General features: G+C 38.9%; 2 protein-coding genes and 1 long non-coding RNA gene across 3 annotated transcripts in view; 2 read left to right on the top strand and 1 right to left on the bottom strand.

Annotated features, from left to right (window-relative positions):
- Nucleotides 1-34: 34 nt before the first annotated feature.
- LOC140055358 (uncharacterized) lies at nt 35-6,931 on the top strand. Its single transcript, XM_072100684.1, has 4 exons — nt 35-699; nt 2,688-2,979; nt 3,874-4,281; nt 6,222-6,931. Exons 1-4 carry the CDS (start codon nt 631-633, stop codon nt 6,278-6,280), a joined length of 828 nt encoding a protein of 275 aa, XP_071956785.1. The 5' UTR covers nt 35-630; the 3' UTR covers nt 6,281-6,931.
- A 585-nt stretch (nt 6,932-7,516) lies between these two features.
- On the bottom strand, nt 7,517-10,824 carry LOC140055357 (nucleoporin Nup43-like). Its single transcript, XM_072100683.1, has 7 exons — nt 10,589-10,824; nt 9,952-10,065; nt 9,719-9,796; nt 9,312-9,474; nt 9,007-9,142; nt 8,647-8,798; nt 7,517-8,324 (listed from the first exon to the last, which is right to left on the bottom strand). Exons 1-7 carry the CDS (start codon nt 10,703-10,705, stop codon nt 7,990-7,992), a joined length of 1,095 nt encoding a protein of 364 aa, XP_071956784.1. The 5' UTR covers nt 10,706-10,824; the 3' UTR covers nt 7,517-7,989.
- Nucleotides 10,492-11,449, top strand: part of LOC140055362 (uncharacterized) — a 119,458-nt gene continuing 118,500 nt past the window's right edge. The window contains exon 1 of the long non-coding RNA XR_011846665.1: nt 10,492-10,518. This is a non-coding gene — a long non-coding RNA (uncharacterized lncRNA). The remainder of the gene's footprint in view (nt 10,519-11,449) is intronic.

The following is an 11,449-nucleotide window of genomic DNA, read 5'->3' as shown; positions in this document are numbered from 1 at the left end:
ATTGTATCAATCTTTTGAAATGGGTAAACGGAACACATTGTTTGGAAGTAGGCTGGCTACTACTTAAAATATACTGTATAGGCCTATTTTTCTTACTGGACTGGAGAAGTGGAGAAGGACGTCTACGTATAGTTTTGATGTCCCGTTCAAACAGTTTCATTTACAATTTGATTGGATTTTATTTGATGATTTCGAAGTGCTTGTTTCTTCGATCTCCCGTTCGATCTACTACCAATACAGGAATATAACGTAGAAAGTAGTAAAGTAAAAGTTACCGCCGGAAAGATCACGGTCGTGCAGCATTATAAGCCACAATTACCGACGGCGCTTCATATACGATGCGGTATCAAGGTTTTCGTTAAAATCTTTTTAAAATGAAATCACATCACAGCTCATTTGTGAAATATCTGCGATGTCATTAATGTTATCGGATGCGCGCCAAAGGGACAGTGACAACTTTACGTTACATACTGACAACGTATTGATGAGCAGGTGACAAACTTTGACGATACTGTATTGTGCGTGTAATTACCGTTCGTATTACGTATAATATATTCATGTCTCGACTTTTAATAGTTTCTTCAACAGAACATAAATTCATGTATTTTGTGAAACATTTTACATTACAAGATGAGTTGTATAGACGTTGTATACCAGTCACTACAAAGACATCCATATTTTCAGTATCCTTGTAGAAAGGTAGGCATATGTTTATATTTATTTCGGGATTATTTATGTAACGATTTTACGTTAAGCTTGGTTCCTACTAGAACGTAACGCAAGGACGTAAAGTAAACGCAACGCAAGCGTTTTAACCAATGACAAGCGAAGTTATAGACAGTTAGCAATCACAAGCGAATAAGCCATCGCTTGTGATTGGTCAATTCATTTGCGTTGCGTTACGTCCTTGCGTTGCGTCGCTAGTGGGAACCACGGTTTATGCGTATTACTATTATTACGTTATACGTATTATTACGGTAAGCGTACTCGTACAGCACATACAGTAGTATCATTATCATAAGTGCGTTGGGTTAACCGTTGGTATATTGGACGAATGGAGGATCCATGATTTTGAAATAGGTGGATGGGAGAGGGGTGGAGGGGAGAGGGGTGGAGTGGAGAGGGGTGGAGGGGAGAGGGGTGGAGGGGAGAGGGGTGGAGGGGAGAGGGGTGGAGGGGAGAGGGGTGGAGTGGAGAGGGGTGGAGAGGGTGGAGTGGAGAGGGGTGGAGGGGAGAGGGGTGGAGGGGAGAGGGGTGGAGGGGAGAGGGGTGGAGGGGAGAGGGGTGGAGTGGAGAGGGGTGGAGTGGAGAGAGGTGGAGTGGAGAGGGGTGGAGGGAGAGGGGTGGAGGGGAGAGGGGTGGAGGGGAGAGGGGTGGAGGGGAGAGGGGTGGAGGGGAGAGGGGTGGAGGGGAGAGGGGTGGAGGGGAGAGGGGTGGAGGGGAGAGGGGTGGAGGGGAGAGGGGTGGAGGGGAGAGGGGTGGAGTGGAGAGGGGTGGAGTGGAGAGGGGTGGAGGGGAGAGGGGTGGAGGGGAGAGGGGTGGAGTGGAGAGGGGTGGAGGGGAGAGGGGTGGAGGGGAGAGGGGTGGAGGGGAGAGGGGTGGAGTGGAGAGGGGTGGAGGGAAGAGGGGTGGAGTGGAGAGGGGTGGAGGGGAGAGGGTGGAGGGGAGAGGGGTGGAGGGGAGAGGGGTGGAGGGGTGGAGGGGTGGAGGGGTGGAGGGGAGAGGGGTGGAGGGGAGAGGGGTGGAGGGGAGAGGGGTGGAGGGGAGAGGGGTGGAGGGGAGAGGGGTGGAGGGGAGATGGATGGAGGGGAGAGGGGTGGAGGGGAGAGGGGTGGAGGGGAGACGGGTGGAGGGGAGAGGGGTGGAGGGGAGAGGGGTGGAGGGGAGAGGGGTGGAGTGGAGAGGGGTGGAGGGGAGAGGGTGGAGTGGAGAGGGGTGGAGGGGAGAGGGGTGGAGGGGAGAGGGGTGGAGGGGAGAGGGGTGGAGTGGAGAGGGGTGGAATATGAAATAAGAACTATAACCTATATATAAATGTAAAAGAAAATGGAACTCCCCCTTCTCCCCTCCCCTTCTCCCCTCCCCTTCTCCCCTCCCCTTTTCCCCTACCCCTTCTCCCCTCCCCCTTCTCCCCCTCCCCTTCTCCCCTCCCCCTTCTCCCCTCCCCTTCTCCCCTCCTCCTTCAAATTGGATACGCCTATGCGGACCAATTGCCCACGACAAAGCCAATCATACTGCTTTTTAAATACCTGCACCCAGACAAGATTAATACTTTACATCTAATAAACTGGTTATTTTTCTTTGTTCTTACATTGAGCATGCAACACACCAGACTGTTATTCTCTAATAAACTTTAATATTTGACTAAACACGAGAGATGACAATAAGACGCGTACTACGTTTGGTATTGGCTTAAACATAGTTTAATTTTGTAATAAAAAAATATAGTTTTAATATCACATGCCTGTTCATATGCTTGAAAATACTTAGTATTTAGTTCACGGTACAGAAGCAATCAGTGCGCGTGTTACGTAATCAGTGCGTGTACATGTGTCGCACCTAATTTGCATATCTATTTTAACACACAGTAATTCGTATGCGGAAATGCTACGGAATTTTTAAAGTAGACATTAAAACGATCAATAACAGAAAAAACCGATATGCAAGGTAATTGTTACGTTTCGTTGCAGGAGTCTGAGATTCGAGCTCAGGATTTGAGTGTCGGAGGAGGCGGTGATGTTAAGGTGGAGGAAGAGGACTCGTCTGATTCTGGTGGCAGTGATAAGGAAATGATCCCAGAGGCCGAGTATGTCAGTGCTAAATGTGTTATATTTACGTACTTTACCGGGGATACAAGCAAAGTTGTAGATGACCATTTTACGAAGGCGTTGAATCGACCGAGTAGTTTTACGTCAGACGTGATAATGACGGCTAATAAATCAGTGAATGATAACAATGGTGATATAAACAATAACAATAGCGGTAAGTAGTGTTTCAACTATATTATTATTATTATCAAAGATTAGAATATCGGTTTATTTGTATACGTTAAACTTGACGTAGTACGGTACCGTATTTTAACGGTGGAGCGTTCCACTCGACACAAGTTCACAAACGTTCTTAAGACATAGGATATTGAACTATGCAGTTCTAAGAATTATGATTAGATGTAAAATATTCCATAATGCACAGCAAAGTATGTTTAGAGAAGTCGAATTAGTCAACTTTGGTCAAAAAGTGTGGAAAGTGTTTTACTACACAGTATAGGCTGACTGAACTATGACTATTGTTGTATACATTACACGACACATGCTAAATTCTATGAATTACGTGTGCGATACCGAATAAGTGTCAGATCAATGCGTAGAACCGTGTAATATTACGTCATTATACAAAATTGTTACAAAAATACAGATTAAGCATAGAAAATGTCATGTCCAAAAATAGCGATATTGAATTGAAGCGGCTGGTTCTCGAGACAGCTGCCGATTCGCATTCCTGGATTTTAACAACAAATATTTTCAGGTATTTTTATTTGGTTGGCATTGAACTATGTCACTGCTAGAAATGATTGAGTATGTTACACGATTTAGTAGTATGTGCATTATTAATGTTTTATGTGTACATATGGAAGGCAAATATCGCCAAAATTTGTTTTAGAGTTTAGAGTTGTGTGTTATTATTATTTGAGTTCATTTAACTTGTGAGTGAAGCAAATAAATCCAATCCAACCAACGTTTTATATTTTTTAGTAAAATTTACCATTGGTTTGTCGAAAGACAAACGGGCATGACAGAACCAACTGCTCTAAGTAGAATAAATTACCAATTAAATAGAAAAATGATTAATGTTGAATTCTGATGTTTTGTTTTTTAGGCCCTCTTATGAGCCAACGTGTCTTCCCGCCTTCCTTCTGGAGCAGTAACTATCACAACATCAAGAGAAACAACATGAATATGGGTATTACTTCAACAATCCAACAGACTGCGTTTGGTGACGTCACTGGTGATCTCAGTTTCAATCGTGCAGATGCGTGCTTGCAGCAGTACAGCATGACGCAGAGCGCGTACAATCATCGACCAATCACAGAGTTAAGTTATGGAGTTGCTCAGAGTAATTGTGGAGTGTTCAACCCTAGATACTCTTCATTGTTAATTCAGCCGCCAGTGAGGGCGAGTAGATTACCCGGATTAGAGAATCATGGTGATTATACTAAGCCGTCTGATCCTGGATGGTCTATCGCGTACACTAATCCACATGAATACTCGTATGAGGTAGCAAATGGTAAGAATGACACAACGCGTTGAAAGCGTCATTTTATTGATCTATGACAACACTTCCAACCACTCACCAACACCACGGTACGATCATCTTCACTAGTACCATCATTACCACCATACACAGCTCTCAACCACCACCCTTTACCAATTATTGTAACGGGTTTGTTTGATTGTTAGATCGTTTCTTTTTTGTTCTCTCCCCATCACTACCGACACGCACCACTACCGACACGCACCCGTTGCCGACACGCACTCGTTGCCGACACGCACTCGTTGCCGACACCCACCATTACCAACGCGCACCATTAACCAACGCGCACCATTAACCAACGCGCACCACATCAACTCTTCTCATTTATTAACACCGACTTCCAACCCATTACATTTTATGAAATAGTTTGCTAATTTGTTTTTTAGTAACTCTAGCTTAATTTATGTTGCTTTCACCTGGATAGCTAATTATATTTCAGGGTTTCGGATTGCTGTTGGAATTCCATGAATGAGAGTAGAGTCCGCGTCCGCGTAAACTTGCATCGACGCGGTAATAATTAGATGGACTGATCTGATTCCATCCCACTCAGTACCGGTACTTAGTTTGTTCATATTGCAACTCCGATTAATCATGGATTTCAGAGACTATTTTACGGTTTGGTCTAATTACATTTTGAACTTGGGCCATTAATCACATGATTATACATAATTATACTGTACCTTCATATGGTTGACGACCTAATGACGTTATTTTCATAAAAACAACAAAAAATGTGTGTGCGTGTGTATATTGCAAGTACTGTAATATCGATTTTTAAAGATGTGTTGTCCCTCAAAAACATGAAAAATGAAGATTAAAAAAGTCAGACTTTAAATAGGCCATTTTGCAATTTTAATAAAGTTAATTCACTTATAAAAAGACAAACGAAACGGATAATTTTAACAAAAAAACATTCTTTTTAGGTAAATTTTTTTTTTCCGATTTTTGTTCAACAAAAATTTAGAAAAAAAATGATTTAGGGGGACAATATATCTTTAAGAAAAGGAAGAGCGGAGTGTATAGTACATGTAGGCATACAGTTTGTTCATTATCAGTTTAAAACTTAAACCTAAAAGTGATAATTTTTTATTGCCATTGTTATCATTTTAAACAACGGAGTTTATATGTACTTTAATAACATGATTATGTTATATGAACATTGTATAACATGATTGTACATATTAATTATGATGTGCTTTGTTTCTCGGCGACGCAATACTGCGTTGCAGACGATTTACGGTGCCTCGATTGCTGCTCTTAACGCTTGTTTCCTCCCACAACCACGCAACGCAAGGACGTACGCGCAACGCAAATAATCAATCGCAAGCAATAGATTATTCGTTGCTTGTCATTGGTCATCTCGCTTGCGTTACATATACGTCCTAAATTGTGTTCCCACTAGAACGCAACGCAAGGACGTAGGCGCAAAGCCACTGTTCGAATTAATAATCCATCGCTTGTGATCTGTCAAATCACTTAAGCTTGGTTCCCACTAGAACGTAACGCAAGGACGTAAACGCAACGCAAGCGTGTTAACCAATCACAAGCGAATAAGCCATCGCTTGTGATTGGTCAATTCACTTGCGTTGCGTTAGGTCTTTGTGTTGCGTCGCCAGTGGGAACCACGCATTACGTTGCGTTACGTCCTTGAGAATTGCGTCGCTAGTGGGAACCAAGCTTTGGAATGTGAACCAAGTTTAATCGATTTAATAAGCTATTTTGTATACTTACGGTACGATAATCTATTCCTACGGCCATAACTAAATACAATAAAAATCACAGTTTGTTATAGATACAATGTCTTTTTAGTTCTATAATAATTTTCTGACTAGGTTGATGTTTTTATAATCATAAAATACTGTAAGAAAAATTAGCATATAACTAAATTTAAAAACTTATTTTTCATTTTCTAGCTACAGCTACCTCAATGACAGATAATCAAGATTCAAGTAAAGATCCATTCTGGTTTTGATGGTTTACATAAATACAATTTTTTATGAGAACGGGTATATAAATTATTGCTGATTAGATGGTAAAAGGTACGTGTATACACGGCAGTCGGTGATGTAGAGTTCACAGGAGTGCGTCAACCTTCAGGAATGCTACACGCATGAGCGGTTTGCCACATTTATTGTATGTACGGTATTTATGTACAAGCAAAAAACACAAAACAAGCAAATTGGAATATAAATAAAACTATTAAAATATTTATTCTCCTTTAATTGTGATAATTACTGTATTATTGCAAGAGTCGTTGTTTGTTCCGAAATGAAAAGATGTGTTTTTACTATTCGGTGAATTTTAAACCGATACGGCGATGTTTGTTAAGGAATTTTTGGTTACAAGGAAAGGAATTGTGATTTTTGTTTAATGATGATTGAAAATTGATGAAAGCATACGAGATACGATTGGAATGTGCAGGCAAACAAAAAGCACAATGTGATGATGGATGTCTACAAATTGTTGAACAAAACACAAGTATTATGTGGGATCAATAAACGGTTAAAATATACATTGATGTATTAAGTAACTTAAATTATTATCAATTAAAATATTATTACCAAAATATGGTTGTGTAACAAAAATGAATTTTTTTTTTGCTTTTTCACCCTCCGTTTCTAACCCATTTGATATAAAGTAAAGTTGGCATTATACACTACTTCTTCGAAAATGCAGATGTTCCGTTTGAAAGCCTAGAAAATGGCATCCACCTCTAACGTATTTTACTACCACCCGTCCCCCACCCCCACCACTCACTATTGAGATAGGGTTGGTGATGATTTTATAATTGTAGATTCACCATGCAGGAGGCTTACTTACTTACTTGGTGGTTAGACCCTTTTGTACATCTGGAAGGACCCTCAATTTATCAGTAAACCGTAGCGTGTACCCATGTATTTTTTAAAAAATACGATTGTCGTCTTTATAAGGCATGTGTGTATTTGCGTAAGCTTCAGTTCAATCATAGGGGAGTATATAGTGACGGTTATGTTTCTAACGTTTCAAATGTTTTTTATTTATTTCAACGTCAAAAGAGCAAACGATCATTGTATTTTACGGACGTTGCGTGAAATATACAATGTAACGAAATACAAAGTGTATGGTGAAAAGGGGTACAATGACCTGTAATAGGTCCATGCATTGACTAAAGGGGTACAATGACTTGTAATAGGTCCATGCATTGACTAAACTAGAATACATTACAACATACTATATAAACCATTTTATTCATACAAAATTTCTTTCAGCAGTTTTCAACAATAACCAAGGTAAGTTTTTAAAATTGTTCCTGTTTATCTTGTTGACCTCAGAACCTAGTTAAACTTTTATTTATCATTGCAATGGTCCGTTTTGTTTAGTAACTGGGGGACGTCTGTACAACACAACCTTTTTTATTTGTGTTTAACATGAGAAATAATATATTCGCATTTATTTCAGTGTGTACATTATGTAAATGAGGGTTGATGTTGAGTCATCTGATCTCAGAACCTAGTTAAACTTTTATTTATCATTGCAATGGTCCGATTTGTTTAGTAACCGGTCGACTTTTGTACAGTATGAGTCACCTACCAACTTTTGTATGTTTAACAAGAGAAATAATATATTTGCACTTATTTCGGTGGGTACATTATTCAAATAAAGGTTGATGTCATCCATGCGTGTCAATGTAATCCATCATATTTATCTGGTATTTATTCCATAAAGAAAATAGACTGCTTCACCGTCTGTCCCACACACAATATTCTGTCCTAAGATATCAAAACAGTTTATAGACATTGTGCTTGGGGGCAGTAACGAGTTGATTTGAACATCGGATTGTCCCGTCTCGCCAGATAACCAGGAGCATGACACAGAACTCCTTTCTGTGTGTGGTGGGTGCTCTGGTAGTCCATGTGACGCTAGGATTGATGAAGAATGAAGACTTGTGGAAGAGTTATCCCAGTGGAGAAGAGATCCGTCATTGGAACAGGTGAATAGATGATCAGGACTTGATTGGTGGAAACAAACGTCCCATACTGTGAAAAATAAACCGCACATTTTCAAAATATACATTTTTTTAATATTCTGATCTAAAGCTCTGTCAAACTTCATGTGACAAAAAAATGTGATGAGCCTATATATGATGTGACTTCATTACCATATTTATACCGTATATATCACTTCCATATTTGGGCACATTACACATTTTTGGTCAAACTAGTTTGATAGTGTAGACAAAGCTTTACACTATCATAAACCTTTACAGCATACTTTGTTTAATCCTGTTTGTGAAAAATTAAAATTGGTTGTTGCCTGGGTTGTTTTACAGAAAATTAACTAATATGCAAATTAACACACCTGGTCCATCATGTGATGTGAATAATGTCGCAGGATATTTTTGTTGTCTTAGATCCCATACATTAAGGCAGCCATCCTCACCCCCTGCTGCGACTACATGGGCCTGGCTTGGATGCCTGTCCACAGACACCAGACCGGACTGTTCACCTGTCCTAAAACAATCAAAACACAATATTATATTATAATTAAAGAGTTTACTTATGGATAAAATGTACATTGTTTTAAGCTATATATGCCCATATATGGACACTATGATTTCATATTACTACCATATTTGGGCACATCACACTTTTTTATCACAAAGTTTGATAGTGTAGACAGAGCTTTATAGATTGTTCTGTCCATAGAGGGCATACTTACAGTAGGAATATATTGACTGGTTGATTACCAGGCTGTCGGAGGTCCCACTGCTTCAACTGCCCTCTACTGTTGGCCGTTACAATCTCATGATTTTTTACTTGTACGGCAGCATTTATACAGCAACTATCAGCGCAATCTGAGTAGAAATACACAAGTTTGTAAGCTTGTATTTAAGGTGTACCAATTGCATTATGGCAGTGATACAGTGAATTTCATATATAAATAAGTTTTTTACTTTTGGGTTAAGTTACTTAAGTTTGTTCTTAAGTTTGCTACTTAAGTTTTTTACTAAGTTTATTACTTACCCATAGACCTTACTGGTTCCTGCTGACCCATTCTTAACACCTTTAAACTCCCATCTTCACCAGTTGTGATAAAATCACTACCATTTACAACAATACTTGTACATGCACTGCCTTTACCGCACAGTGTGTGCAGCTTTTCCCAGCGTTGATCTAGTGTTAGTGTCTATAATATTTAAAGTAGTAAATATTTTATTCATTAAGCTCTGTTTATCAAACTTTATGTGACAGAATAATGTCCAAATATGGTGGTGATATGCTCAAATATGGTAGTGATTTGATGTCATCGTGTCTGTATATACGCACAACACATTTTGCACAAGATAATTATCCATAATAATCCTATTATTTTGGAGTCAATGCATAATTATAATACAATCTAAAATAATATGAATACTTGTTTTATTCACCTTTGACCTGGTCTGTAGCTGATACAAAGTTACACTTCCTGTCGAAGACGATGCCAGTAACCTGTTAGCACCAACAAACTGAAATATACCACAAAAATAAAGCTATTAAATTAAAATAATGAAGGAATTGAATTAAATGTTATATAGAATCATATTGATGGGAACAGATGCACAGTTCAAATGTCTCCCTCATTCTCATTATGGTGATAAAAATAAAAAACAATTTATAGTACCTTTAGTTCAGTTACATCCCCAATATGATCACAGCCACACACGTATTCAGGATCTGCAACCTCTGTTGTTAAATGGGACATCTTAGGTAAACTCCAAACTTCTATTTCATTTACCTGTAGACAGACCATAATATATGTCAAAAGATTCTTAAGAAGTAACTTAACTCTTGTGGTTTAGAGACTAGAAAGTATTGACCAATCACAAGCAACTTCGTTTGCTATTGGTTAAAATGACTTGCGTTGCGCGTAAGTCCGTCCTTCCGGTGCGCGTCCTGAGAATCCTAGGAGGAGAGCAGACGATCCGATTAGTACGTAGACTGTCACTCTGTGTGACGTGTGAGTGATTTAATAAGTTTCAAGAACATCTTGATTCTTATATACCATCAATATAATTATTACTGACTTTTTTGCAAAGCTACCATCAACTAATATTGTGATATATGCAAGCCCAGCATCAAGGACTAGGAGGCCTACCTAGGCTACATCGATCGGAACTAGCCTACTAGAGGAGAAAGGGGAAGGCAGGCCAGCAGCGAGGGATGTTCATGCAAACGTGACCAAACGGAGGTAGGCCTAGACCTATTATTGTAATATTACTCATAAACAACACTAACGATGGTTGTATTGATATACTTACATTATTGTCCCATGAGCCTGTAGCAAAAATATCATTATCATTTTGAAATGTTTCCGGTTGCCATCGTGTTTTACTCACTTTCTTCGAGATAAACTTGACTCCGATCTTCGCGGCCATTTTTCGAGTTTATAATACCATACGCGTGAGGGCGCAATTCATAATTGTCTATCCGCCGTGTGTGTGTGTTACCGCCACACCATCAATCAACACTAACGCCACTGTACTGAAAAATGAATGCAAACTCTGTGATGTGTGTTTTTTTAAACATTTTTAATTAGGCCTAGGTCTGTCCAAAGAGGTAATAAATAATTATAACGTCGTTACTTGTCCTAAAAAATCCTTAGAAAACTATACACTTTAAAAAACATTGTTAAATTATTTGATCGCGTGTAGGCCTATATTAATTATATGATATAAAGCAACCCGTCCCCTCAAGTCAATTATCACAAATGAAGACACTATAGATAGCATAGCCTAAAATTATAATTAGGCCCTATGATAGGGCCTAATTATAATTTTATAAATGAATATTCCAATCAATCAATCAAACAAACTGTATTTCAAAATTCGTCGTGTGTCGTATCTTTCTTTTATGGTCAGGATTCATTTTTTTAACGTTCAAGTGATAAATATTGTAAAAATTCAGAATTATTCTATTTTTAATAATATTGCATTTGACGACTTTTGTAATATATATTATATATGATATATATTATTAGGAATATGGCTCATGGCTATTTTATCAAGACACCCACCCACGGCATGACGTAAAACATTAATAATAATTATTTCTGATTGTCGATTTCTAGGCTAATAAAACAAAATCAGAATCAATTATTCTTTTTTACGTAGCTAAATTGT

Source organism: Antedon mediterranea, chromosome 7 (assembly GCF_964355755.1).
Source record: "Antedon mediterranea chromosome 7, ecAntMedi1.1, whole genome shotgun sequence".
NCBI lineage: Eukaryota > Metazoa > Echinodermata > Crinoidea > Comatulida > Antedonidae > Antedon > Antedon mediterranea.
Note: the sequence above shows the minus strand (reverse complement) of the source record. Positions and strands in the feature narration are given on the sequence as shown.